Source organism: Manihot esculenta, chromosome 10, assembly GCF_001659605.2.
Source record: "Manihot esculenta cultivar AM560-2 chromosome 10, M.esculenta_v8, whole genome shotgun sequence".
NCBI classification, from domain to species: Eukaryota; Viridiplantae; Streptophyta; class Magnoliopsida; order Malpighiales; family Euphorbiaceae; genus Manihot; species Manihot esculenta.
Window position 1 is genome coordinate 23,189,394 of NC_035170.2, and position 26,831 is coordinate 23,216,224.

At 36.1% G+C, this 26,831-nt stretch overlaps 1 protein-coding gene and 1 pseudogene across 2 annotated transcripts; both read left to right on the plus strand.

Moving 5' to 3' along the window:
• The first annotated feature begins 10,160 nt into the window (after positions 1-10,160).
• LOC122724887 (squalene monooxygenase SE1-like) lies at positions 10,161-12,901 on the plus strand. Of its 2 annotated transcripts, XM_043960839.1 has the most exons (8): positions 10,163-10,626; positions 10,720-10,831; positions 10,925-11,099; positions 11,192-11,360; positions 11,453-11,674; positions 11,895-12,170; positions 12,265-12,543; positions 12,627-12,901. In XM_043960839.1, exons 1-8 carry the CDS (start codon positions 10,396-10,398, stop codon positions 12,726-12,728), a joined length of 1,566 nt encoding a protein of 521 aa, XP_043816774.1. In that variant the 5' UTR covers positions 10,163-10,395; the 3' UTR covers positions 12,729-12,901. The 2 variants fall into 2 exon arrangements, with proteins under 2 accessions (XP_043816775.1, XP_043816774.1); XM_043960840.1 differs by lacking the exon at positions 11,895-12,170 and having other exon boundaries at positions 10,161-10,626.
• An 8,498-nt stretch (positions 12,902-21,399) lies between these two features.
• LOC122724825 lies at positions 21,400-24,794 on the plus strand (annotated as a pseudogene).
• The last annotated feature ends 2,037 nt before the right edge of the window (positions 24,795-26,831 follow it).

Consider the following 26,831-nt stretch of genomic DNA (forward strand, 5'->3'; position numbering starts at 1 on the left):
TCTCGAATATCTTCTCTGCATACCCTGCTTGGTTAAGGGTGATACTATACGGCTTTTGCTTGACTTCTATTCCCAGATAGTAGCTTAGCTTTCCAAGATCACTCATCTCGAAGTTCTCTCTCATCTTGGCTTTGAAATCCTCCACTGCTCTCAGCTTTGAACCCATGATTATCAGATTATCTACGTACACTCTCTCAATCTGCACTTCATCTCCTTTGTGTTTCTTGTAGACTGAATGTTCGATCACACATCTTTTGAAGCCCTAGTTCACGTAGATATTTGTTTAGCTTTATATTCCATGCACGAGGCGCCTGCTTAAGACCATACAGGGCCTTCCGTAGCTTCAGAACCTTTTTTTCTTTCCCTTGTTCAACAAATCCCTTTGGTTGTGTCACATAAACCTCTTCTTCTATCTCACCCTTCAAGAACGCAGATTTGACATCTATATGATGCACTATCCAGCCTTCTTGAGCAGCTACAACAAGTAATACTCTTACAGTCTTCAACCTAGCTACGGGAGCAAAGACTTCTTCAAAGTCTATGCCTTGTTTCTGTACATACCCCTTTGCAACAAGTCTCGCTTTATATTTAATGATCTCCCCTTCTGGATTCTTCTTTACTTTGAAGATCCACTTCAAACCAATAGTTCTCTAGTCCTTTAGGAGTTTTGCTAGTTCCCATGTTCTGTTTCTCTAGATAGCCTCCATTTCTTCTATCATTGCTTGTCACCAATGTTCACTGCAGGCAGCATCATGGTAAGATGCTGGTTCTTTAATTTACATGAGGTAAAGACCGTAGTCTTGGTCGACCTTCACTGTGTTGCTATAAATTTCTTGAAGAGTCCTGAACCTCCTTAGTCCCTCCTAGCTGCTTTCTCCTATCTTTGAATGTTCTGGACTTGACCCGGCTATAGGTGATAAGGAAGCCGGTGTCAGTTCCTGACTTTGGAGGTTTTTGTCTTCTTGTATTTGTACTTCCTTGTATGTGATGACAAGTGGTCCTTTTGTTGTGGAGTTTGATGTTGTCTGGCCTTACCATTTCCACTTCTCTTCTTCCTGAAACACAACATCCCGACTATCCAATCGGTATGCTTTGGACCCTGGTTCATATCCCTATAAAACCAGCTTCATGCTTCTGTCATCCAATTTTCTCAAGTGAGGAGCTGTGTTTTTGGCATATGCAATGCAACAAAAAACACGCATATGATGAACACTCGGGAGTCTTCCATGCCACGCTTGATACGGAGTCATGCCTTAGACACTTCTTGTAGGTGATCTGTTCAATATGTATACTATAGTACGTGCAGCTTCTCCCCAGTATGTAACTGGCACCCCAGAGCTATTTAATAGACACCTCATCATCTGCACTACAGTTTGGTTTCTTTGCTCTATTACACCATTTTGCTGTGGGGAGTAAGGTGTAGTGAGTTGGCGTTTGATGCCATATAACTTGCAGTACTCTCCAAACTCATTCGATGTAAACTCACCTCCTCTGTCTGTTCTAAACATTATGAGCTTACATTCAAACTGGACTTCAAATGAACTTTCACTTTCTTGAAAGCATTAAAAACTTCATCTTTGCTTCTAAGCATTTCAATCCATATATAACGACTGTAATCATCCATAAGCAAAAGGAAATACCTGTTTTCGCCGCATGTGGTAGGTGATATCGGCCCACACAGATCACCATACGTGAGTTCTAGAGGTTTAGTTGCTTGATACTCTCCTGCTTTTGGGAAACTTGTGCAATGCTGCTTGCTGATCACACAGGGTTCACAAACGTACTTCACTGTTTCTATCTCTGGTAATCCTTTCACCATTCTTTCTTGTGCAAGCTTGCGTAAAGCTTGATAGTTAAGATTCCCATAGCGTGCATGCCATAGGCACGACTTTCCTGACAACCTTGTCAAGTGGCACTTCGGTTTAGCTTGTATCATCCTCATCGTATACAGACGATTTTCAGTTCTCTGCACCTTGGCTATCAACCTGTCCTTTGCATCATATACTCTGAGAATTCCTCCATTCACCACCACTTTTGCTCCTGATTCGTCGAGCTAACCAAGGCTTATAATATTGAATCTTAATCGAGGAATGTAGTATACATTTGTTAGTTTAAAATAATCTCCATTCTTGCACTGAAACACTAAAGTACCTCGGCCTTCTACCTTGACGACGGAACCATCACCGAACTTGACATTCCCTTTGACTGTTTCATCAAGATCGATTAAGGCCTGCTTGTTGCTTATCATATGATTGCTTGCCCCCATATCATAGTACCACATGGTTCCTTTCGTTTCTACTCCTTCAAAGTCATGCATCTGTTCTTCATTCAGCATTAGCTCCTCTTCCTTCTCTTCACCGATGTAAATCAGCTCACTGGTTTCTAGCATCAACAACGTCGACTCCTCTTCGAATTGTTCCACTAAATGTGCCTCATTATGTTTCTTCCTTTCAGCTTTACAATCAGATTGAAAATGGCCATATTTGTTGCAATTGTAACACCTGACCTTTTTAATGTCGAACTTCTGATGGTGTTGTCCTTCATCATCCTAAACTCGGCGTGTTCCAGGAGGGCCACGACCCCTGCCGCGACCTCCTCCTCTGCCTCTGCCGCATCCTCTACCACGTCCACTTCCATGTCCTCGACCTCTATTCATGTCCTACGGACACTTTTCGTTGGTTTTTGAGGACTCAGCTCGTGCTTTCCACTCTCCTTTAGTGAGTAGCACGTGTTCGTCTATTCTGGAGTCGTAGCTCCGCAACCTCTCCTCGTGAGCTTTGAGAGAATCAGTTACTTCTTCAATCGTCTTTACATACAGATTTCTGAATTTTTCTATGGTTGAGGCAATCTGAAGATACTTAGGGGATACTGAACGCAACATTTTCTTAACTACATATGTTTCATTAACCACTTCTCCAAGTGCTTGGAGCTTGTTGACAACAGTTGAGATTTTTCCGGTGAAATCATCGATAGACTCACCATTTTCCATTCTTATGCTTTCGAGCTCCCATCTAAGAGCTTGTGCTCGTACTTCTTTGACCCTCTCTGCACCGATGTTCATCACCTTGAGAGCATCCCATTTCTCTTTAGCTGATTTCTTTACCCCCAACTGTAACAGGGTGTCTTCGGTGATCCATTGAAAGATTGCTGCCAATGCAATCTGGTTTGAATGAGGATCAACTGGATCTTCAGACTCAACGACATCCCAAACACCTTGAGCTTGCATATAGACTTGCATCTTGATTGCCCAAGCCGCATAATTTGTCTTTGTTAGGAGCGGATACTGTAGAGAGACACCCTCTTCTCTTACGGGCGCTCTCACTATGGTTTCTACCGTCAGACCAGTTTCTGCCGTCTGACCACCATTGCCGCCATTACCACTATGGACAACACTCGACGATGATGGTTCATGCCGAGGCATGTATTTGGGCATAAACAAGGTCCCGGGCTCTGATACCAAGTGTAGACTGAGAGGCTGATCCCCTATAACCTCTTAAGTCGATCTCCTGAAAGCAAGTGAACACGGGAGCCGAGCTCTGACCTCCGACCTCCTATAACTCTGCAGGCAGATCTAGCCGAGCTCCAACCTCCTGTAACTCTGCAGCAGGTCTTGCTGAGTTTCGACCTCTTATAACTCTGCAGCAGATCTCCAACCTCCCGTATCTTAGAGGTCGATCTCCTTTAACGAGTGTGAGCACTCCTTCTTCCAAGTGCGAACACTGTAGTCGGACTGCCAACCTCCTGCAACTCTCTCAAACCAAACTCACGAGAATGTGAATATTGCTTTGTGCAGAGTGTAAACTCTCTTTTTGAAAAAATTAGCAGCGAGGAGACTTGTTTCCGCTTTTCATTCTTATTTATACTGAATCAAATCAACCATTGCAAACTGAAAATGAAATTTACTTCGAGCTTGAATCCACATCGCACAAGACTCGGGTTACAGAATACGTGGACAACTGATTCTTAACAAATTAAAACATGCAGAGCACGTGGGTACGTGCTTTATTAATAAAATAGAAAAACAGTGCATGTGAGTATGTGCTTAACAGAAAAATGGGACAAATGAGAGCCAAACTTCCTACACTGTGCAAACTAAACTTCTTGTAATGCACAAGACAAAGAAAGAAAGAAAAGATATTCACACACAAATCAAGCCTTAAACCACTACAGGTCAGCAGGTCGTCAAGACATCAAATAGGTCGATACAGGTCGGTAGGTCATTAAGAGGTTGGATCCTCAAAATGTACCTCAGGATGTCTGGTGGACAGGCCGGATCATCAGGATGTCTGGTTGCTTCCAATACTCCCCCTTAAGATGGAGCATGAAGATTCTGACTGCCCAACTTGCCTACGGGAAAATGAAATTGATCTTAGCGCAAGGCCTTGGTGAAGATATCAGTTTATGGACATACTGGTCCCTTCCATAAAGATTTTGTACAGTTTATGGACATGTCAATCCCTTCAACAAAGATTTCTACAATTTATGGATATGTCCGTCCCTTCATCAAAGATTTTCTGTAGTTTATAAACTTGTCGATCTCTTTCATAAAGATTTCTACAGTTTATGGACATGTTGGTCCCTTCAACAAAGATTTTCTACAGTTTATAGACATGTCGATCCCTTCCATAAAGATTTCTACAGTTTATGGACATGTCGGTCCCTTCAACAAAGATTTTCTGCTGTTTATGGACATGTCGGTCCCAGGCTTTTGAGTATTGCCTGCGCACCTGAGTTGCCACGAGGTCAAGTACCCCACCATTCTTGGTAGCCTATTAACTGAAAATAACTTTCAGTGTCATGACCCTCTCGATTGCAATGAGAGTAAATAGAATTTTTATCTTTATCCCCCCGAAATTCTAACCACTGGCTCGAATTGCGAAGCTCATGGGGTTGCGCTATTCATCTTTGCTTCTCGTCACAATTCTCACTCACTTTTACCGAACCACCATAGCATAAGAACGATGCAAATTAGGCAAAGGAGCAGTGCTTAAGATATGAGACTACACGGTACCATAACCTTCTTCATTCAAGCCCATAAGAAATTAATGAACTCTTTTTTCTTCACACTTTTGCTCCATTTCAATGGTAAGATTGCATTTGCAATCTGCATATGCACACATTGTTATGTGATCATAATTATTAATCTCATCCCACAAGGTTTTGAGTTTACTGAAATAGGATACAATGGATTGGCTATCCTGCCTATAGTTTGCCAGGTCAGATCTCAACTACTGCATTCGTGAGAATCTCTACTTAATATCTTCTCACAAATTCTTCATCCTTTCGATGTGAGAGATAGTTGATCGAAGTGTTGGTTCAATGGTATTAAATACTAAGAAAACTAACATGGAGTTGACTGTCCACTTATCTTTGAGTTCCGCTGCATCGTTCACCGGTTGTTTGACGGTCTATCAATAAAGTCGTATTTCTTTTTGGCTCTCAACGCAGTCTACATGGCCCTTGTCCATTCTTCATACTTCTCTCTTTCAATTGCACTTAGGTAGTCAAATTGCTCGGGTTGTCACTTAAATTTAGTGTATAAGGATTGGAAGAATTTTTCATTGTTCCTGAATTCTCCCCGTGTTTCTTTTCAACTTCTATGGCTCTGATACCATGTAAAATTTGGAGAATCACACAATTTGAGAATAAAAATCCTTTCCCTTTCATTGGCAGGAAAGTGACAATATATACACCAGGTTCACCCTATTTAGAAAAACTTAAGAATGCAAAACTTTCTATACAGTACAAGTAAAATCTCCTGCATTGTACAAACTAAATTTCTTATATTTCACAAGACAAAGAAGGAAAGAAAAGATATTCACATACCAATCAAGTCTTAAACCACAACAAGTCGGCAAGTCGTTAAGACATCGGACAGGTCAGTCGACAAGTTGGATCATCAGGACGTGGCAGACACTAGTCAATAGGGATCAAATGGAGCAGTTCAAGGAAAAGCTCAAACCATTTGGTTTAACAGTGGAAGAATCCACAAGGCGATTCTTTTGGGAGGAGAAGTAGAAGAGAGACTTGTTTTGAATGCCACTGATTCAGAAGTACCACAAAACTTTTCAATATATGTATTTATTTATAGCAGTTGAAATTAGGTGTCCAAATCTGTCAAGGACTTGGATCAGTAATCCTTTTTGTAATTGGAGAAAATCTTGAATCCTAGATCATATATTTACAAGAAATGAAAGCGCAATGGTCTAGATCTTTTGAAAAATATTGGTGGTGCACGATTCATTGCTCTATTCTGCACGGCTTAGATTACCAACTGAGATTGATTCTATTAAAGGGAATGTATCTTTGCATTTTGTTCAGTGTGGAAAATATAATTTCTAATTATTCAATTTATTTTATATGATATATTATATAAATAGGGAGTTAGTCATTTCATTATTAATCTGATATGCTTCAATAGTTTTGCTATTTATTTTCAATTACTCTAATTTTCAAATATTTTTTTTAATAAAAAATAAAATGTGGATGGGAAAAAAGTGATGGTCCAGTTAGCACAACCCATCTAGCCATATGGACCAGGATGGCACTGACCTGTTATCCTTCCACTGCTGGGAGCGAGAGGTAATCGCTGCTCTGTGAAGCCAGCCTCACGCATTACCCTCTGCTCTAGGAACTAGGAGACCCAAGCCTACGCCCAGGTCCCATGGTTTAACTCTCAGCTTGGAACGGGCAAGCCAGAAATTAGCCAAGCCTGATCCTGCCATAAGGGCTCAAACAACGTCCCAACACCTTAAAGCCCCCACTTGGGTTACAAGCCCACGTTACTGAGCTCAGCGATTTCCATTGTCCTTGCATTGGAAACATAAAATATTAATGAGTTTTAATTCTGGCCGATATGGGATTGACATTCTTTAATGTCCATATGCCCCTCAAGAAAACGTCACTTGAATTTTGCTGATTTCATCATTAAAAAAAAAAAAAAAAACCTTAATTGAACTTGGTATTTAATTGGGTACATGCAGTTCAACAATTTGATTATAAGTTTGAGTTCAAGCATAAACCACTATAAAATACATTTTATGATTTACTTATTTAATAAAATATATATTCAATAAAATTTAATACTTATATTTATTTTTTTTTATATTTTATTTAAGTTTTTTACCTTTAATTTTTTTAAAATCGAAGTCGGATTAACCATTTATAATTTGAATTTAGTTGAAATTAAAATTAGAATCGTGACAGCTTTAAATCTGGACTGAAAACAGATCGAAACCATTAAAAAATCGAAACTGCCTTGAACTGTTTTAAAGCGGGCCAGTTTAAATTCAATTCGAAAAATAAAATCAAATCCCTAGTTCCGAACCAGAATCAACCCATGACCATATTTAATCTATTATTTCTGTCTCATAATTTTTATTTTTTTATTATTTTAAAATTATTATTTATTTTTTTTTCATTTTAGAATAATGATAATATGATATTTAGAAAGAGGTAGGTTTTGGTATGAGTGAGTAAGCTTACCTGAATGGTTCACACCTTCCTTTTTTATTTCTTTTTCTCTTGTCCTCTAGTGATGCATAACCACCATCCTACTCTACAGTGCCATTGTCCCTATCATATAGAGCTGTACATACGGGCGTACCTGCCTTCTCATCATCGTCAGACGGCCATTTAATTTTCTTTCGACGCTCGTGCTGATAGAGTCGCAGAATAATTGGGCCTGTTTCCCTACTCCCCCATCAGATGAGTTGGGTTCCTCTGAGCCCGAACTCAGTTAGACCGGTCTGTCCGATTGTGGACTGGATTGCGCGTTAATGGGCCAGCTTGCTTAGTGGGTTCTGATGGGTTTTGAGTCTGACTCTCCTACAAGAGCTCGGCCTGAGTGCCCGCGGTTATCGAATAATATATAAATTCACTAATGTAATTTTATTTAATTTTTAAAAAATATCTTAAAATATATATTAAAATTTAATATATTTAAGATAGATATAATTAAAAAGTTAATAAAAAAATTATATTTCTTAATATATATAAAAAAATAAAATAGACAAATTATGAGATAGGAGAAATATTACATATTATTAAATAAATAATAAAATTACTACTTAATACATTAAGTAAGAGAAACATTACATATTATTAAAAAAATTGTATTAAATAAATAAACAATCCAGAGGTGAAAAACTCACTATATATCCAGTCAGTCGAGACCGATGTCCCATATCCGGATGGGCAAGAGACTAATATCTCAGAGAAAAAAAGAAGAATGAGAAAAAACAATTTTTCAATCTATAATGTGAATATTTCTTTTTATTATTTATATTCTTTGAAGTTTGGACAGGCAAATTAAACATTGAAAAGGCATTGCATTTGATAATATCTAGTGAATTAAGATTAGATATCAAAATAATTAGAAAACTAAACTACAACTCAAAATCATAAGAATCCCATAAACCCTAACTCGAAGGACCACCGGATAGCATGCACCCACTGTCCAACACCTGCATTACACCGAACCAACCTAGCTTCCTCTTAGCATCCCTACAATGGCATCAATTTACACTACTCCTAATCATATCGATAGAGCATCACTCAAATAAGAAAAAAAATAACAGTTTTAAACTAGCCCATCTATCCAAAGCCTCCATAATTGACCATGATCGACCAAGAAATCAATGACCATATCGACCAAAGAAGAAGAGCACCATGCAAACCAACTGATTCCATGATGATTGAGCACCAACGTCCACCAGAAAAAGAGGTAGCGCATGATATTTTCGGTCTAACATAGTTATGCAAACCAACTGATTCCATAATGATTGAGCACCAACGTCCACCAGAAAAAGAGGTAGCTCATGATATTTTCGGTCTAACATAGTTATGGAGCCACTATTAGACACTGATAATGTATCTAATAGTCACAGAAAGAGCATCGAAAATAAGTAAAAAAAATTAAGCCAAACAAAAATCCAACGCAAACATCAACCCTTCAAAACATCAAAATAAAAAAAGAAAACACCTATTCACACGATTGGGCACCCTCCTTCAATCTATAGAGGAGCTCAACCCTATGCTTTCCTCTCTCTTTATTTCTCTCTCTATTTTTCTCTTTATCTGTTTAGTCCCTTTAAAAAAAAAAAACCATAACCATTTAAACTAAATGTGGTGTGGAAATTCTTAATTCAACCGCTTATTTTTGTAATAATCCGGGTTATAACTGTCCAAATATAAATAAATAAATCTCATTTAATTTTTATATTGTGATAAATTGTAAATCAAGTTTTATGCAAAATTTATCCTCTAATTTAGTAAAGGCTTTAAGAGTTATTAAAGTTACTGTCTTGAAGATAATTCTATCCCTCATTTGATATACCATGTATCCACTTCTTGTATCACATATTTTTTGTTCATTTTATTTTTTTTATATAGATTAAACAATGACAATTATTTTAGTTTATAAAATAATATTTTTTGGCTACTTTTAAATTGTATCCATTTTTTAACATAAAATATGGATATTAAGTTTTATACAAATAAAAAATCATTACTAATGATTTGAATTAAAGTTTAATGATAATTTGAATTATTATTTAAAAAAATAAAATATTAAAGACAAGTTGTATTGAAAATAAAATAAAGTTATTATAATTGATTTATATCTTAACCAAAAGGATAGGAGAGAGTAAAAATAAATGAATCTCATTTAATTTGTACAACTATTTATTTATATGTTGAGTTGAGCTAAATTTCTTGAATTCTCCTTTTGTTTTATGAAAAATATTTGGTAATATTTTTTGACATTTAAAATATTTAAAAAATTAATAAAAATAATTTTTTATTAAAAAAATTAAATTATTTTAAAGAAAATAACTTATTTTTTAATAAGGAAAAGACATCTTATATATTAAGATAATTTATTTCTGAGTTTGTGATTGCAGCTAAACTGAAGACTCTGCCTTTTACAGTTTGTGATTGGCTTTGGGTTATGTTTGACTAGTAATTTATCCTGACAAGAAATCCTTAACCTGTGCTAGTGTTAAAACCCACTTGAGCAGTAGTATCACGTGAGGACTTTTGGTATGTGGTTCCAATTCTACTACATTACCAGTCAAATAATTGCATTGGACAACTGCTGCAATTCAAGACCTATTTGGTCAAATACAAGACTCCAAACTCCAAATATGGACAGCTTAATAAAAACAACAAATGAAATCCATTTTGTGGTCTTTTAGACTGATTTCATTTTGAAGATCTTGACAACATTTTTCATTCTTATGCATCTGTCCAAATCTCATTGTATTTGATTTAGTAGAACCATTTCATCAATTTAGTCGTACATTTGGAAAACTATATAAAGGAACCAGAAAACCATTTTTCTACACGACTTCAAAACTCACCATCACTTGTACAATTCTTATATTGCTTCTGGAAATGGAATCTGAATACTTAATGGGAGGAATCATGGCTTCTTTGTTGGGGTTTGTGTTGTTGTATAGAATAACAGCACAGAAGAAAGCCACAACATCAAGAGGAGTTGCAAGATATGAAAAATTAGAGAGCTCTGAAAATGGAATAGACCAGGCAGAGAAAGACAAGAAACCAGATGTAATTATTGTTGGAGCTGGGGTTGCAGGTTCTGCTCTTGCTTATACTCTTGGCAAGGTAACTCTCTCTGTCTATTACTTCTTGTGTGCTTGCTTTTTAATCTATCAGAAATATGTGATTTACGTCCTTGTTTCCTTCTCTCCAATGCAGGATGGAAGGAACGTACATGTGATTGAAAGAGACTTGACTGAGCCTGACAGAATTGTTGGAGAACTTCTCCAACCTGGTGGCTACCTAAAACTAATTGAGTTGGGACTTCAAGGTAACCAGAATAGGAAGTTCCAAAATTTTTATTACTGCAAACCAATGTTGTCACTTCTAATTCTTAGACTATATACATTTTGAGTGGCTGCAGATTGCGTAGAAGACATCGATGCCCAACAAGTATTTGGATATGCTCTTTACAAGGGTGGAAGAAGTACTAAACTTTCCTATCCCTTGCAAAGCTTTGATTCTAACGTGTCTGGCAGAAGCTTTCACAATGGACGTTTCATCCAAAGGATGCGAGAAAAAGCTGCTAGTCTAACCAAGTAATCATCGTTTCCTTTCCAATTCCATTAATGAAACCTTTTTCATTTAACGTGTAAGTTCATAACTTAATTTCTCTAATTTCTCTTTACAGTGTAAGATTGGAACAAGGAACAGTAACATCCTTGCTTGAAGCAAATGGAACAATCAAGGGTGTCCAATACAAAACAAAAACTGGTCAAGAACTTGCTGCATCTGCTCCACTAACAATAGTTTGTGATGGTTGTTTTTCAAACTTGCGACGCTCTCTTTGCAATGCCAAGGTCAAGATCGGGTTTCAAACTTGCAATAGCTATGAATGTCTTATTCACAATTTCACTTGTAATTTATGGATTTTGCCTTGTAATGTTTGCAGGTTGAAATCCCCTCTTGCTTTGTTGCTTTGATATTGGAGAACTGTGAGCTTCCATACCAGAATCATGGACATGTTATTCTGGCAGACCCTTCACCAATCTTGTTCTATCGTATTAGTAGCTCAGAAATTCGTTGCTTGGTTGACATACCAGTAAGCCAAAAACTGCCATCAATTTCCAATGGTGAAATGGCCAACTATTTAAAATCCATAGTGGCTCCCCAGGTATTAATAACTTGCTTATTTAGCCTGCTAATACAACCATTTGTTATTTGTTATTTTAACTTTTACTTAATTTGATCCTTAATATAGTTATTAGCTTAAAGGAGCTTTCGATCATGACTCAGTTTATAATGCATGGAGGAGATGTTCTTTTCTTTTCTTTTGAAATTACAAGTCATTACTCTTTGATTCCTTGGACTCATCAGGAACTTGCATGTTTCAGATTCCTCATGAGCTATTTGATGCTTTCATTTCTGCCATTAACAAAGGAAACATCAGAACAATGCCTAATAGGAGCATGCCTGCTGCTCCTCATCCCACTCCAGGTGCTCTTCTTTTAGGTGATGCATTTAACATGAGGCATCCTTTAACTGGAGGAGGAATGACTGTGGCGCTTTCTGATATAGTTGTTCTAAGGAATCTTCTTAGACCTCTACATGATTTAAGTGATGCATCTGGCCTTTGTGAATATCTTAAATCTTTCTACACACTTCGCAAGGTAGTCAAGCATATAGTCTGTCTATTTTCATAGAGAGAGAGCAAGGAAAAGAGTAAATTTATGTTAACCATGTGTTCTTTTCTTTCTTATCCAGCCAGTGGCATCTACTATAAATACATTGGCAGGAGCCTTATACAAAGTCTTTAGTGCATCACATGATCCAGCACAAGATGAAATGCGTAGAGCATGTTTCGACTACTTGAGCCTCGGAGGTGTATTTTCAAGTGGACCTATTGCTTTACTCTCAGGTTTAAACCCTCAGCCATTGAGCTTGGTTATGCACTTCTTTGCTGTGGCTGTCTATGGTGTTGGTCGCTTGGTATTTACATTGCCATCTGCCAAGAGGATATGGATGGGGGCTAGAATGATCTCAGTATGTATATTGACTACACTTTTAAGTTGTATGAGTCATAGTTTTTTGTTTCTTTTTTCCCTAATATTCTTCTTTTTCTTTAGGTTGCATCAAGGATTATATTTCCAATAATAAGAGTTGAAGGAGCTCAACATATGTTCTTCCCAAAGGTCATGGCAAAATACTGCAGACCCTTAGCTCTTTGAAAATTGAAGCAAGCAAAATGAATGATACTTGACGGCATAGCTAATCAAATTTACCCAGAACTAACCATTTATCTTGTACTAAATTGTAAACTAGAATAGGTTTTGATTCATCTTTCTTTTTTTTTTTTTTTAAGATTTGATGTAGGAATTTTCAAATGTAATACAACTGCTAGTTGGACATTTATTCTTTTACTCTTTAACAAATTTGCTATGCAGTTAAATGAGTTATAGCCTTTGTTACTGATTACAGCTTGAAAGGAGAATTTGAATAATTAGTTTGAAGTAGAATTTGAATTTGAAATCTCTAGTATCGGTCAATAAGATGATTGAATAATTAGTTTGAAGTAGAATTTGAATAATTGTTTGATTGAGATGTTAAAAAAATAATTGAATACTCTATATCCATAAGATGATATTGTTTCTCCTCCTTAATTAAAAATTTTGAATTTACGCCATAGATATAAAACACATTTAAAATTTAGGAGAGAGCTTTTCGTCCTCTTAATTTTAAAAAAAAATACGAAGTAGCTCTAATGAGATATTCTGCAGCTACCACCATTTTTCTTGGAATTAAAAGGTGGATTTTCCTCTTCTTTTTTGGTGAAGAAGCATGGATATCCCTGATTTCAATGGAATTTTCCAAAATTAATGCATAAAGAAAATCATTAGAGCATAATATCGCAATAGTTTTTATTTCTCACTTTTAATAGTATTTATTATAGAAAAAAAACCTTTCTACTATAAATATAACATGCAAATTCATAAAAAATAATACGGTTAAATTAACATAATAATTTAATATAATATTTATTATAAATTTTATTTTTTTAAAATTAAATTATCTAACCCATTAATTATAGAAACAATATTTTATTTCATTTTTCTAAATTTAAATAATCTAATCTATTATCTATAAAAAATAATACTTATTTATATTTAAGTATTTTTAAATTTAAATTATCTAACCTATTACCCATTAAATTTATATTTTTAAAATTAAATTATTTTTAAATTTAAATGGTCCATGAAACTTATTAATTAATAAAAAAATTAATCATAAAACTCTTTTATTTATAAAAATTTAAAATTTATTTCTCTTAATTTAGATAGTTTAACAAATAATTTTAATTTTATAAATATATTAGAAACTAATTAAGAGAGATAATTACTTTTTAATAACAACAATAGCATATCAAATTAAATTAGGCAATGAATGAATAATTTTTTAAAAACAATTAATGCATTGGAGTTGAAATTTCAAAAATAAAAAATAAATTTTTTGAATTGGAAAAATAGAAAATGGGAGGGACAAAATAAAAAAAAATAATTAAAATTAAATGAACTAAATAATATTGAAAACGGATAAGGATTTATTTGATAGAATGATTTAAAAATTTAATTTTATAAAGTAGAAAATATTTTAATAGAGTAATTTTGAAACAAAGATTAATTAATAAAGTTTTTTAAATGTATAGGGATTTAATAATAATTTTTTTGCTATATGTAAAACTATCTAAATATCCCTAAATGATTTGTAATTTTTTAGGGGTCCATGGTGCCCCTTGACCCACCGTAGCTTCGTACCTGTCGAAGCCTAACTGGTCAACTATTTATTGTACTTGACTCAGACATAAACCTTAAACTAGAAAGGCGATTATGTTTCCCCTCATGTGAACCGGAACCACAATCGGATGGAAATTAACCGGTTCAAACCAACTGCTCAGTTTCAGTTTGATTTTTCATTTTTTAAATAAATCATTTTAAAAATTGTATCACTTAAAATTAATGCATAAACAAGTTAAATTATCAAATAAGTGTAAATTTATTTTTAATTTGTAAAAAAATATTATTTTCATTTAAATGTAATTTTATTTTATTTTTATATTATATATATATTATTTTATTTTTATATCATGTAAATGGATTCATTTTATAATTTACTTATTTAATAAAATATATATTCAATAACATTTAAGACATATTTATTTTTTTTATATTTTATTTAAGTTTTTTTACAATAAAAAATCACAACCGTGACCGTTTTAAAACCGGACTGGAATCTGACTAAAATCGTTAAGAAATTGAAACCGTCTTCAAACGTTTTAAATTAGGCCGGCTCCGATTCGGTTCAAGAAATAAATTGAACCGCCGGTTCCAAACCGAAACCGGTCCATGGCCATGTCTAGGTTGAGAGAAAAGGTTTTGCTTCATCATCCAAAAGCACTGGTCACCCATGAGACAACCCAACGCATCAAACATCATCCAGTTTATCTATGTCCTTGATCTGATATGTCTTATTATCCTGGAGACTAAAGAAGCGACGAGTATTTGATGAGTTGCAAAACTCACAATTTTTTTCCTCATTTAATTCCTTGATTTTACTGTAATTTTTATGTAAATATTTAATTTTAATTTGAATTTAATTTTGTACAAAGTTGTTAGCAAAAGTTGAAAAAAGGAAGAAAAAAAAGGCGAAATTAAAGGATTTTTATACTGGAGGCGATGGGAGATAAGATATATTTTGCCACCTAAGCAAAGATAGTATCAGCTTCGAGTGGAGTCAATTTGAATCAAACTCAATCGGATGAGGATAGAGATAAGATGAAGATAGAGATAAGATAGGGATAATAGTTTTTATTTTAAGTTTTATCTTTTTGTGCCTATATAAAGGCTCCTAGCATTCAACCTAGAGAATCACATTCTACCTCTCACTCTCATTTCCTCTCTTGTTGTTCTCCACCTTCTTTTCCATCTTCTTTTCTTTTTCTTCTTCTTTTACTTAGTTGTTATAATTTTATTATGGCCATGAGTAGCTAAACATTTATTTTTCAGTTGAAGGTTAAATTAAATTGAGGTTTGTTCAAGTTATGAGGTTATGTACTTTAATTCTTTTCATCTTATTTTCTATTTTCTATTAATTTTTGAATTCGAGGAACACCACCTCCATTGTTGTTTTCTTGAGAATTTAAGGGGCCCATTGAATTTCTTAGGGAGACAACATATTGCTAATTAATCTAATTAAATCCGTAATTGTTTAATTGGGTTAATAACAAGTGGCAATTAATATATTAGTTTATATTAAGAAATTAGTGGATTTGATTTAAATAAAACACGTGTTTTTATTAATCAAGTTTGGATTTTTCTCTCTTAAAGCAGTTGACTAATTAAATCTACACGCTTGTTGGGGTTGTTAGTTGACTAGAAATTAATTTAAGCGCGAAGCGGATTAATTTATTCATAAGGAAGAATTGGTGGGATTCGCGTGTTTGACCACTATAACTAAACAATAGATAATAAAATGAATTATTTTTTTTAATCAATGATCAACTGCAAAATAACTCAATTTGATTACCTTCAGCTGAAAGTTTTAATTAATTAGTTGTTTTTAAATTTTCAATTACATTATTTATTTATTTATTTATTTTCTCTTAAGTTTATTTTTATTGGCTTGCCCAAGGCACAACTATTTTCATAAAAAAGAAAAATCTCTTCTTCTCACTTTTTCATTAAACTATTTCTCTATTTCAATTTGGTCATTTAAATTAAGCAGATTTAAGGTCTCTGTGGGATCGATACTCACTCACCCTATCTTCAAGTTCTTAACAATCAAGAGAAGGGAAGTAAATTTTAAATTGACGGATTCGGCACCCGTCAGTATCCACCTGATGTCCTTGATTTGATTGCGTATAGGGAGCAGGAGCCATGGTGTCTGAGGCACATGTGATTTTGCAATAAAACACCAAGAAGATGTAAAATTTAGAGAATCACACAATTTGAGAATGAAAATTCTTACCATTTCATTGACAGAAAAGTGACAATATATATTTAGGAAAATCTAAGAATGTAAAACATCTTATACCATATAAGCCAAACTTCTTACGCTGTGCAAACTAAACTTCTTGTAATGCACAAGACAAAGAAAGAAAGAAAAGATATTCACACACAAATCAAGTCTTAAACCACTACAGGTCGGCTGGTCGTCAAGACGTCAGATAGTGTTAATACAGGTCGATAGGTCATTAAGGGATGTCTGGTGGACAGGCCGGATCATCAGGATGTCCGGTCGCTTCCAATACTCCACCTTAAGATGGAGCATGAAGATTCCGACTGCCCAACTTGCCTAGGGGAAAATGAAATTGATCTTTGTGCAAGGCCTTGGTGAAGATATCAGTTCATGGACATGCAGTTTATGGACATACTGGTCCCTTCCATAAAGATAGTTTATGGACAGGTCAATCCCTTCAACAATTTATGGATATGTCGGTCCCTTCGTCAAAGATTTTCTGCAGTTTATAGACATGTCGATCCCTTCCATAAAGATTTCTACAGTTTATGGACATATTGGTCCCTTCAACAAAGATTTTCTGCAGTTTATAGATATATCGGTCCCTTCTATAAAGCTTTCCATAATTTATAGATATATCGGTCCCCTCAACGAAGATTTTCTGCTATTTATGGACATGTTGGTCCCAGACTTTTGAGTACTGCCTGCACACCTGAGTTGCCACGAGGTCAAGTACCCCACCATTCTTGGTAGCCTATTAACTGAAAATAACTTTCAGTGTCATGACCCTCCCGATTGCAATGAGAGCAAATATAATTTTTATCTTTATTCCCCCTGAATTCTAACCACTAGCTCGAATTGCGAAGCTCATGGGGTTGCGCTGTTCATCATTGCTTCTCGTCACAATTCTCACTCACTTTTACCGAACCACCATAGCATAAGAACGGTGCAAATTAGGCAAAGGAGCAGTGCTTAAGATATGGGACCACACGGTACCATAACCTTCTTCATCCAAGCCCATAAGAAATTAATGAACTCTTTTTTCTTCACGCTTTTGCTCCATTTCAATGGTAAGATTGCATTTGCAATCTGCACATGCACACATTGTCATGTGATCATAATTATTAATCTCATCCCATAAGGTTTTGAGTTTACTAAAATAGGATACAATGGATTGACTATCCTGCCTACAGTTTGCCAAGTCAGATCTCAACGGCTGCATTCGTGAGAATCTCTACTTAATATCTTCTCACAAATTCTTCATCCTTTCGACGTGAGAGATAGTTGATCGAAGTGTTGGTTCAATGGTATTAAATACTAAGAAAACCAACATGGAGTTAACTGTCCACTTCTCTTTGAGTTCCGCTGCATCGTCTACCAGTTGTTTGACGGTCTATCGATAAAATCCTATTTCTTTTTGGCTCTCAATGCAGTCCACATGGCCCTTGTCCATTCTTCGTACTTCTCTCTTTCAACTGCACCTAGGTAGTCAAATTGCTCGGGTTGTCACTTAAATTTAGTGTATAAGGATTGGAAGAATTTTTCATTGTTCCTGAATTCTCCCCATGTTTCTTTTCAACTTCTATGTGTAATACCCAGCTAAACTCCGGTATCGGAATTCCTACCGTCCGGTGGAATCTTGGATGTCAGAAACCTCTAGAAGGGTAAAATCATATTTTTATAAAATGTTTTAATGTATTTTATGGTTTTAAGCAAGAAAGAAATTAAGTTTTGAATGAAAATAGTCTTGAGAGGAAGACTCAGGTTCGGCCGCCGAACCTCAAGTTCGGCTGCATAACATGCATGCGCTTCGGGAGCGCTTTAGGCCCCCGAAGGCATAAGTGAGGGAAGTCCAGGTTCGGCCGCCGAACATGGCATGCATGCGGAGGCACGTTAGGCTCCCGAAAGTGGCCTGGCCAGCCACCTATAAAGGGGTCCCTTGTCCGAAACGGGCTAGCTTTTCTCCCCATTTTCGGCCAAGGTGAGCTCTCCGCCGTCCCTTGTTGATTTTGAGCTTCTTCCTTCGAGTTTTCATGATTTCTTATGGATTTTAACTTGGTTTTTGAAGATTTCGAGCTTAGATCGAAGTTGTGAAGCTTGGAGACCTCAGGAACCCATTTTCCCCAAATCTCCAAGTTAGGTCACACTCTCTCTCGATCTTCAAGAGGTAAGAGTCAATCTTGAGCTCATTATACGTTTAAACAAGTTTTAAGTTGATTCTTGGGGATAGAAATGCATGTGTAGGTTTTTGATGAGTTTAAGGGTTTATGTTGAGTTATTGTGCAATGTGGGTTGTTTATGTGTGTTTGATGTGTTGTAGTTGAGGTTTAGGATAGTTTGAAGCCCCTAGGAGCTATTGTATGTGTTTATGCATGTTTTGGTTGAGTTGTGAAGTATGGGAGGCATTTGTGCATGAGTTGAGGCTGAGTTCTGCCTTTGGAAGAACTCAGGTTCGGCAGTCGAAGGGACTTTCGGCCGCCGAACCTGCCTGTGGACGCCAGCCTTTGGCTGCCGAACCCTGCCCCCGAAAGTGGACTTTCGGCTCTGAAGGGAAGTTTCGGCCACTGAAGGTGCCGCCGAACATGCATGAGTTTCGTCTCTGGAGGGAACCTTCGGCCGCCGAAAGTGCCGCCGAAGGTGTATGACTTTCGGCTCTGGAGGGCCTTTCGGCCGCCGAACCTGCCGCCGAAAGTGCCCTGTGCAGCCCTCCTTTGCATGTTTTCTATGATTGTTTTGAGGTATTTTAGGGGGGTTTTGGGGAGTATTTAAGAGTCATGTTCTTGTATGTTTGGTCCCTCATTTGAGTCCACCTGTGTAGGTTCGGACCCGAGGAACTGAGGACCCCAGCAATGAGTCAGCTGCTCCAGTGTTTGGTCTGAGCTAGCCAAAGGTGAGTGGAATAACTCTTATGTTTTAAAGTAAATAATGAATATATCAGCATGATTCACGCATCATGGATACCATGTGATATGTTAGGGTGTTTGCATTAGTATTCACGAATATGTTGCATTGCATATTATGTTATTGATGTGGATGAATGTTGAGTGATCCATTAGCCCTCGTATGTTATGTCATGATATGATGATGATACGAAATGGAAGTCCAGAAAGACCCATTCTACGTCCCTGGCACTATGTAAGAGAAAGTCCAGGATGACCCATTCTACGTCCCTAGCATCTTGGAATGTTATGTTATGTTATGTAAGAGAAAGACCAGGACCCATTCTACGTTCTGGCACTAATGGAAATGTAGAGGGCTATTGGTGACAAATTCATCCTTGATGTGATTTGTTTGTGATGTGTTGCATTTCATGAAAGCATGAACTTTTAATATAATGTTTTATTATTCTGCTCACTGGGCTCTAGTAGCTCACCCCACTCCCTTAATTCCCCAGGTGTGCAGGTACGGGATAGACCAGGAGGTCAGCTAGAGTAAAGTCTTGGTTATGTAATAGCTAGTGGTGGACATGATAAATGTTGAAATGTAATGAATAGTATTAATCAGTTATGTAATATGATGTTATTGAGGATAGAATTGTGCTTCCCTAGTATGTTGTTAATCCCTTTGAGTACATGATTTTAATGATGCTTATATAAACCAAACTTAATACATGTTATGTCACCCCATTGGAGCATTGATGAGGACTCCAAGGAGGGGTTAATGTTTATGATTATGTTTATGAATAGTGCATGCACAGGTTGAGTTTGGTGAATGAATGAAAAGAAAAGTTCAAAATTTTTATGTATGTGTTGATCATGTATAAGATGAAACAGGTGTACAGGTGGTATGTTAGGCTTGCTACGGGTCCCGGCGGCCTTATGCCGATCTGGATCCTAGCGCCGGTAGCTGTCCGGATTCCGGGTCGTTACACTATGGCTCTGATACCATGAAAAATTTGGAGAATCACACAATTTGAGAATAAAAATCCTTTCCCTTTCATTGGCAGGAAAGTGACCATATATATATCAGGTTCACCCTATTTAGAAAAACTTAAGAATGCAAAACTTTCTATACAGTACAAGCAAAATTTCCTGCGTTGTACAAACTAAATTTCTTATATTTCATAAGACAAAGAAGGAAAGAAAAGATATTCACACACAAATCAAGTCTTAAACCACCACAAGTCGGCAAGTCATTCAGACGTCGGATAGGTCGGTCGACAGGTCGGATCATCAGGACGTGGCCGACACTTGTCAACAGGGATCAAATGGAGCAGTTCAGGGAGAAGTTCAAACCATTTGGTTTAATAGTGGAAGAATCCACGAGGCGATTCTTTTGGGAGAAGAAGTAGAAGAGAGACTTGTTTTGAATGCCATTGATTTAGAAGTACCACAAAACTTTTCAATATATGTATTTATTTATAGCAGTTGAATATAGGTGTCCAAATCTGTCAAGGACTTGGATCACTAATCCTTTTTGTAATTGGAGAAAATCTTAAATCCTAGATCGTATACTTACAAGAAATAAAAGCGCTCGGTGGTGCACGATTCATTGCTTTATTCTATACAGTTTAGATTACCAACTGACATTGATTCTATTAAAGGAAAGGTATCTTTGCATTTTGTTCAGCTATATGTGGAAAATATAATTTCTAATTATTCAATTGTCCCATTATAGTTAATTTTACTGAAAATGGGAGGCCAAAAAATTTATTTTGAGATTCGAATGATAATATCAATAGCAATTCTGAACTGCTCAGTGTTTTTTCTCCTTTAATATGCAAGTCATAGATCAGGTGAAATACTTTATGATATATCATATGAATAGGGAGTTAGTCATTTCATTATTAATCGGATATGATTCTAAAGTTTTGCTATTTATTTTCAATTACTCTAATCCTCAAATATTTTTTTTTTTAAAAAATAAAATGTGAATGGGTAAAAAGTGATGGTGATTCTTTTGGGAGAAGAAGTAGAAGAGAGACTTGTTTTGAATGCCATTGATTTAGAAGTACCACAAAACTTTTCAATATATGTATTTATTTATAGCAGTTGAATATAGGTGTCCAAATCTGTCAAGGACTTGGATCACTAATCCTTTTTGTAATTGGAGAAAATCTTAAATCCTAGATCGTATACTTACAAGAAATAAAAGCGCTCGGTGGTGCACGATTCATTGCTTTATTCTATACAGTTTAGATTACCAACTGACATTGATTCTATTAAAGGAAAGGTATCTTTGCATTTTGTTCAGCTATATGTGGAAAATATAATTTCTAATTATTCAATTGTCCCATTATAGTTAATTTTACTGAAAATGGGAGGCCAAAAAATTTATTTTGAGATTCGAATGATAATATCAATAGCAATTCTGAACTGCTCAGTGTTTTTTCTCCTTTAATATGCAAGTCATAGATCAGGTGAAATACTTTATGATATATCATATGAATAGGGAGTTAGTCATTTCATTATTAATCGGATATGATTCTAAAGTTTTGCTATTTATTTTCAATTACTCTAATCCTCAAATATTTTTTTTTTTTAAAAAATAAAATGTGAATGGGTAAAAAGTGATGGTCCAGTTAGCACAGCCCATCTAGCCATATGAACCAGGATGGTACTGACCTGTTATCCTTCCACTGCTGGGAGCGAGAGGTAATCGCTGCTCTGTGAAGCCAGCCTCACGCATTACCCTCTGCTCTAGGAACTAGGAGACCCAAGCCTACGCCCAGGTCCCATGGTTTAACTCTCAGCTTGGAACGGGCAAGCCAGAAATTTAGCCAAGCCTGATCCTGCCATAAGGGCTCGAACAACGTTCCAACACCTTCGAGCCCCCACTTGGGTGACAAGCCCACGTTACTGAGCTCGGCGATTTCCGTTGTCCTTGCATTGGAAACATAAAATATTAATGAGTATTAATTCTGGCCGATGTGGGATTGACATTCTTTATGGTTGTGTGTCCACTGGCCATTGAGAAGCTTGGAACTAGATTTTCTGGTACCATTTCGGAAAAATATAGCATCATTGCCCCTCAAGAAAACGTCAAAATGTGGAAGAGCTGCTTTTAATGGCCATATGCCAAAACAAACTTCTTCTTTTATCGCTTTTTTGCCTCCCAAATAGCTTGCAAGTTAGGGCTTGATTTCAGTGTGGAATCCTTAGATTCACTTAAATTTTGCTGATTTCATCATTAAAAAAAAAAACCTTAATTGAACTTGGTATTTAATTAGGTACATGCAGTTCAACAATTTAAATACAAGTGCGAGTTCAAGTATAAACCACTATAAATCATAAGAAAAATTCATAAGACTTTGGATCTGAGGATCCTTCCCATTTTTCTAAAAACTAATGATAAACCTATCAACTAAGAAGATATTGATAAATAAGCTCTCTTGCAAAGTGACCCGCTATGCTCTTTATCTGTCAAGTATGATTGGAAATATTTAATCCTTGGAGAGGAAATAAGGAATACATCTATTGTTTTAAGGGATTGTTTAACATTAGCGTTGGAGCTGGGAGATGCCGTTGAGAAAAATATTTTCTTAAAAATATCATTTTTCATATAATTTAATCACGAGAATATAAAATAACAAAATAATTTTTTTCAAACTGTTTTTCCCAAAGAACATCTAAATTGGTACTTTTCAAAAAAACACTTTCTTAACTTCCAACCTTAATGTCAAACACCTCTTAAATCATTGCCCATTGAGCTTAGTTATCCACTTCTTTGCTTGAGTTAAGTCATATGCTGCCATAGTTTTTTTTATTATTATTATTTGCTTTGACCTTTTTATTGTTTCATTTACTCTTGGTTTGGCATATTTACAAAAAAGGATCTCATCTCATTTGAAAATGAAAAATTTTCAAGTTAAGAAAGAAATAAATTCTTTCATTTCAAATAAAAAAAATTAATAAAAAATTATATCTTTCATTATCAAAAGACCTGTTTCATGATATGAATTGCATTATCATAACATCTTATATATTATGATAATTTGTAGCTACTTGTAACTGTTTTTATTTTTGAGTTTGTGATTGGCTTTGGGTTATGTTTGACTAGTAATTTATCCTGACAAGAAATCCTTAACCTGTGCTAGTGTTAAAACCCACTTGAGCAGTAGTATCACGTGAGGACTTTTGGTCAGGAACTTGCTGCATCTGCTCCACTAACAATAGTTTGAGATGGTTGTTTTTCAAACTTGCGACGCTCTCTTTGCAATGCCAAGGTCAAGATCGGGTTTCAAACTTGCAATAGCTATGAATGTCTTATTCACAATTTCACTTGTAATTTATGGATTTTGCCTTGTAATGTTTGCAGGTTGAAATCCCCTCTTGCTTTGTTGCTTTGATATTGGAGAACTGTGAGCTTCCATACCAGAATCATGGACATGTTATTCTGGCAGACCCTTCACCAATCTTGTTCTATCGTATTAGTAGCTCAGAAATTCGTTGCTTGGTTGACATACCAGTAAGCCAAAAACTGCCATCAATTTCCAATGGTGAAATGGCCAACTATTTAAAATCCATAGTGGCTCCCCAGGTATTAATAACTTGCTTATTTAGCCTGCTAATACAACCATTTGTTATTTGTTATTTTAACTTTTACTTAATTTGATCCTTAATATAGTTATTAGCTTAAAGGAGCTTTCGATCATGACTCAGTTTATAATGCATGGAGGAGATGTTCTTTTCTTTTCTTTTGAAATTACAAGTCATTACTCTTTGATTCCTTGGACTCATCAGGAACTTGCATGTTTCAGATTCCTCATGAGCTATTTGATGCTTTCATTTCTGCCATTAACAAAGGAAACATCAGAACAATGCCTAATAGGAGCATGCCTGCTGCTCCTCATCCCACTCCAGGTGCTCTTCTTTTAGGTGATGCATTTAACATGAGGCATCCTTTAACTGGAGGAGGAATGACTGTGGCGCTTTCTGATATAGTTGTTCTAAGGAATCTTCTTAGACCTCTACATGATTTAAGTGATGCATCTGGCCTTTGTGAATATCTTAAATCTTTCTACACACTTCGCAAGGTAGTCAAGCATATAGTCTGTCTATTTTCATAGAAAGAGAGCAAGGAAAAGAGTAAATTTTTGTTAACCATGTGTTCTTTTCTTTCTTATCCAGCCAGTGGCATCTACTATAAATACATTGGCAGGAGCCTTATACAAAGTCTTTAGTGCATCACATGATCCAGCACAAGATGAAATGCGTAGAGCATGTTTCGACTACTTGAGCCTCGGAGGTGTATTTTCAAGTGGGACATTTATTCTTTTACTCTTTAACAAATTTGGTATGCAGTTAAATGAGTTATGACCTTTGTTACTGATTACAGCTTGAAAGGAGAATTTGCATATTTAGTTTGAAGTAGAATTTGAATTCGAAACCTCTAGTATCGGTCAATAAGATGATTGAATAATTAGTTTGAGGTAGAATTTGAATAATTGTTTGATTGAGATGTTAAAAAAATAATTGAATACTCTACATCCATAACATGATATTGTTTCTCCTCCTTAATCAAAAGTTTCGAATTTACGTCATAAATATAAAACACATTTAAAATTTAGGAGAGAGTTTTTCGTCTTTTTAATGGGTCTACGTAGCTCTAATAAGTCAAATCAATAATTTAAAAAAAAAACAAAGTAGCTCTAATAAGTCATAGATTTGAAGTAATCCAAAAAAACAAAAAAACACAAAATAGTTCTAATAAATCATAGATTTGAAATAATCCAAAAAGGTGGTGAATCAATACCTTAGCACTAGAAAACGATAGGATGATTTCACCTTCTTGGAATTAAAAGGTGGATTTTCCTCTTCTTTATTGGTGAAGTAGGATTTGTTAATTTTGAACTTGAAATTTTCTATTTTAGGCAATTGAATATGAATTTGGAAAAATAGTCTGATTCGGACTATGAATCAAACTGAATCGATTAAATTTGAAATCCAATGATGGATCCAAAAAATTTATTTACTCAGACCCGATTTTAATATATGATCAATAAAAAATAAAATTTATAAAATAAATATATATTCAAAAAATTTTATAAAAAATAATAAAATATTATAATTAAATTATAATTTATCTAATTTTTTTATTAACTAAAATATATTAATAACAATTTTGATGACCGCTGGATTTCCCTACCCCCAATTCTGGGCCTAGATTAAGGCCATGGCCCATGAAAGGAAGGCCCGCATGCTCTCTCAAGTAAAACAGGCCCGGATCATCAGACCCCTGAGGCCGGACTCCACCAGATTCTTCCTAATCAAGATCGGCCCAGCCCGTATAACCTCCCCACGGATTCCTTCTCCTCCTGGGTTCCGCGTCCAGCCCAGCTCTCGGCCCAGCCCAGGATCCAGAACGAGACTCGTCATACAGCCTGGCAGATCTGCTCGAGCGTACGCACGGGGGAGAATCAGAGGCCGTTACGCATGGAACAGGTGCCTGATATCTTCATACGCCCATATCTGTATGGCAGAGACGCGTGGCCCAATCATAGGAGAGCCATAGTACATCATCAGCAAGCAGACAGAAAGGATAAAAGGGATACCCCTCTAGAGAGATAGACCAAGCTTTATTCTTCAATACCAAAACCCTTGTAAAACCCTATTCTATTGGATCTCAGATCATCAATTGGCACCGTCTGTGGGGACGACGGAGATCTTTTCATCACCGGAGTTTTCACTCTTAACAAAACCCACTGAGATCCACAATGGCTAATCACCAAGAAAGTAACCTTAACGTCCCAAATGACCTAAGCTCTGCCCAAGAGGGGCAACAATTCTCCTTTTCTAGTCCTACGACATTAAACAACCAAACACCTGTTCCTCTTAATCCCTCGCCAAGTTTGGCAGGGAATACTCCCGCTGTTACCTTGTCTAACCAAGATCTTCAAAACATGGCTTTCCAGTTACAGAATACCGCCCACTGGTTGGGGCAGATAATGCAACAGAGAGGCCTCAACACCCCAGTAAATACACTTCCGGTTGTAGAGGAACCTCAGACCAATGACCCCCGACCTGCACCTGACCGTCTTCAAGCCAGCAGCTGCGATAAAACCCAGCCCAGAAGACAAGAAGGTGGACCAAAAGTTGAAGAAATTGAGAGAACAACTCCTCGCCGAGCTAGGTAAGAAAGACCAAAGCCAAACCTCTTTGCCTACTTCTTCCCCTTTCTCAAAGTTGGTGCAGCAAGAGACTGTCCCTAAGAAGTTTATGATGCCATCAATGGCGGCTTATGATGGGACTGGTAACCCGAGGGAGCACGTCATGAACTATAAGACCTTCATGGAGTTGCAAACTCTCTCAGATGCATTAATGTGTAAAGTATTTCCAACGACGCTCTCGGGACCAGCGCAGGCGTGGTTCAACAGCCTT

What these genes read in the sequence shown, in the direction of transcription:
- LOC122724887 (XM_043960839.1), top strand. Translation starts at nt 10,396, where the DNA reads ATGGAATCTGAATACTTAATGGGAGGAATCATGGCTTCTTTGTTGGGG. An exon ending in AAAGCTGCTAGTCTAACCAA is followed by an intron (nt 11,100 to 11,191) that starts GTAATCATCGTT and finishes TTCTCTTTACAG; the next exon opens with TGTAAGATTGGAACAAGGAA. An exon ending in GCTCTCTTTGCAATGCCAAG is followed by an intron (nt 11,361 to 11,452) that starts GTCAAGATCGGG and finishes TAATGTTTGCAG; the next exon opens with GTTGAAATCCCCTCTTGCTT.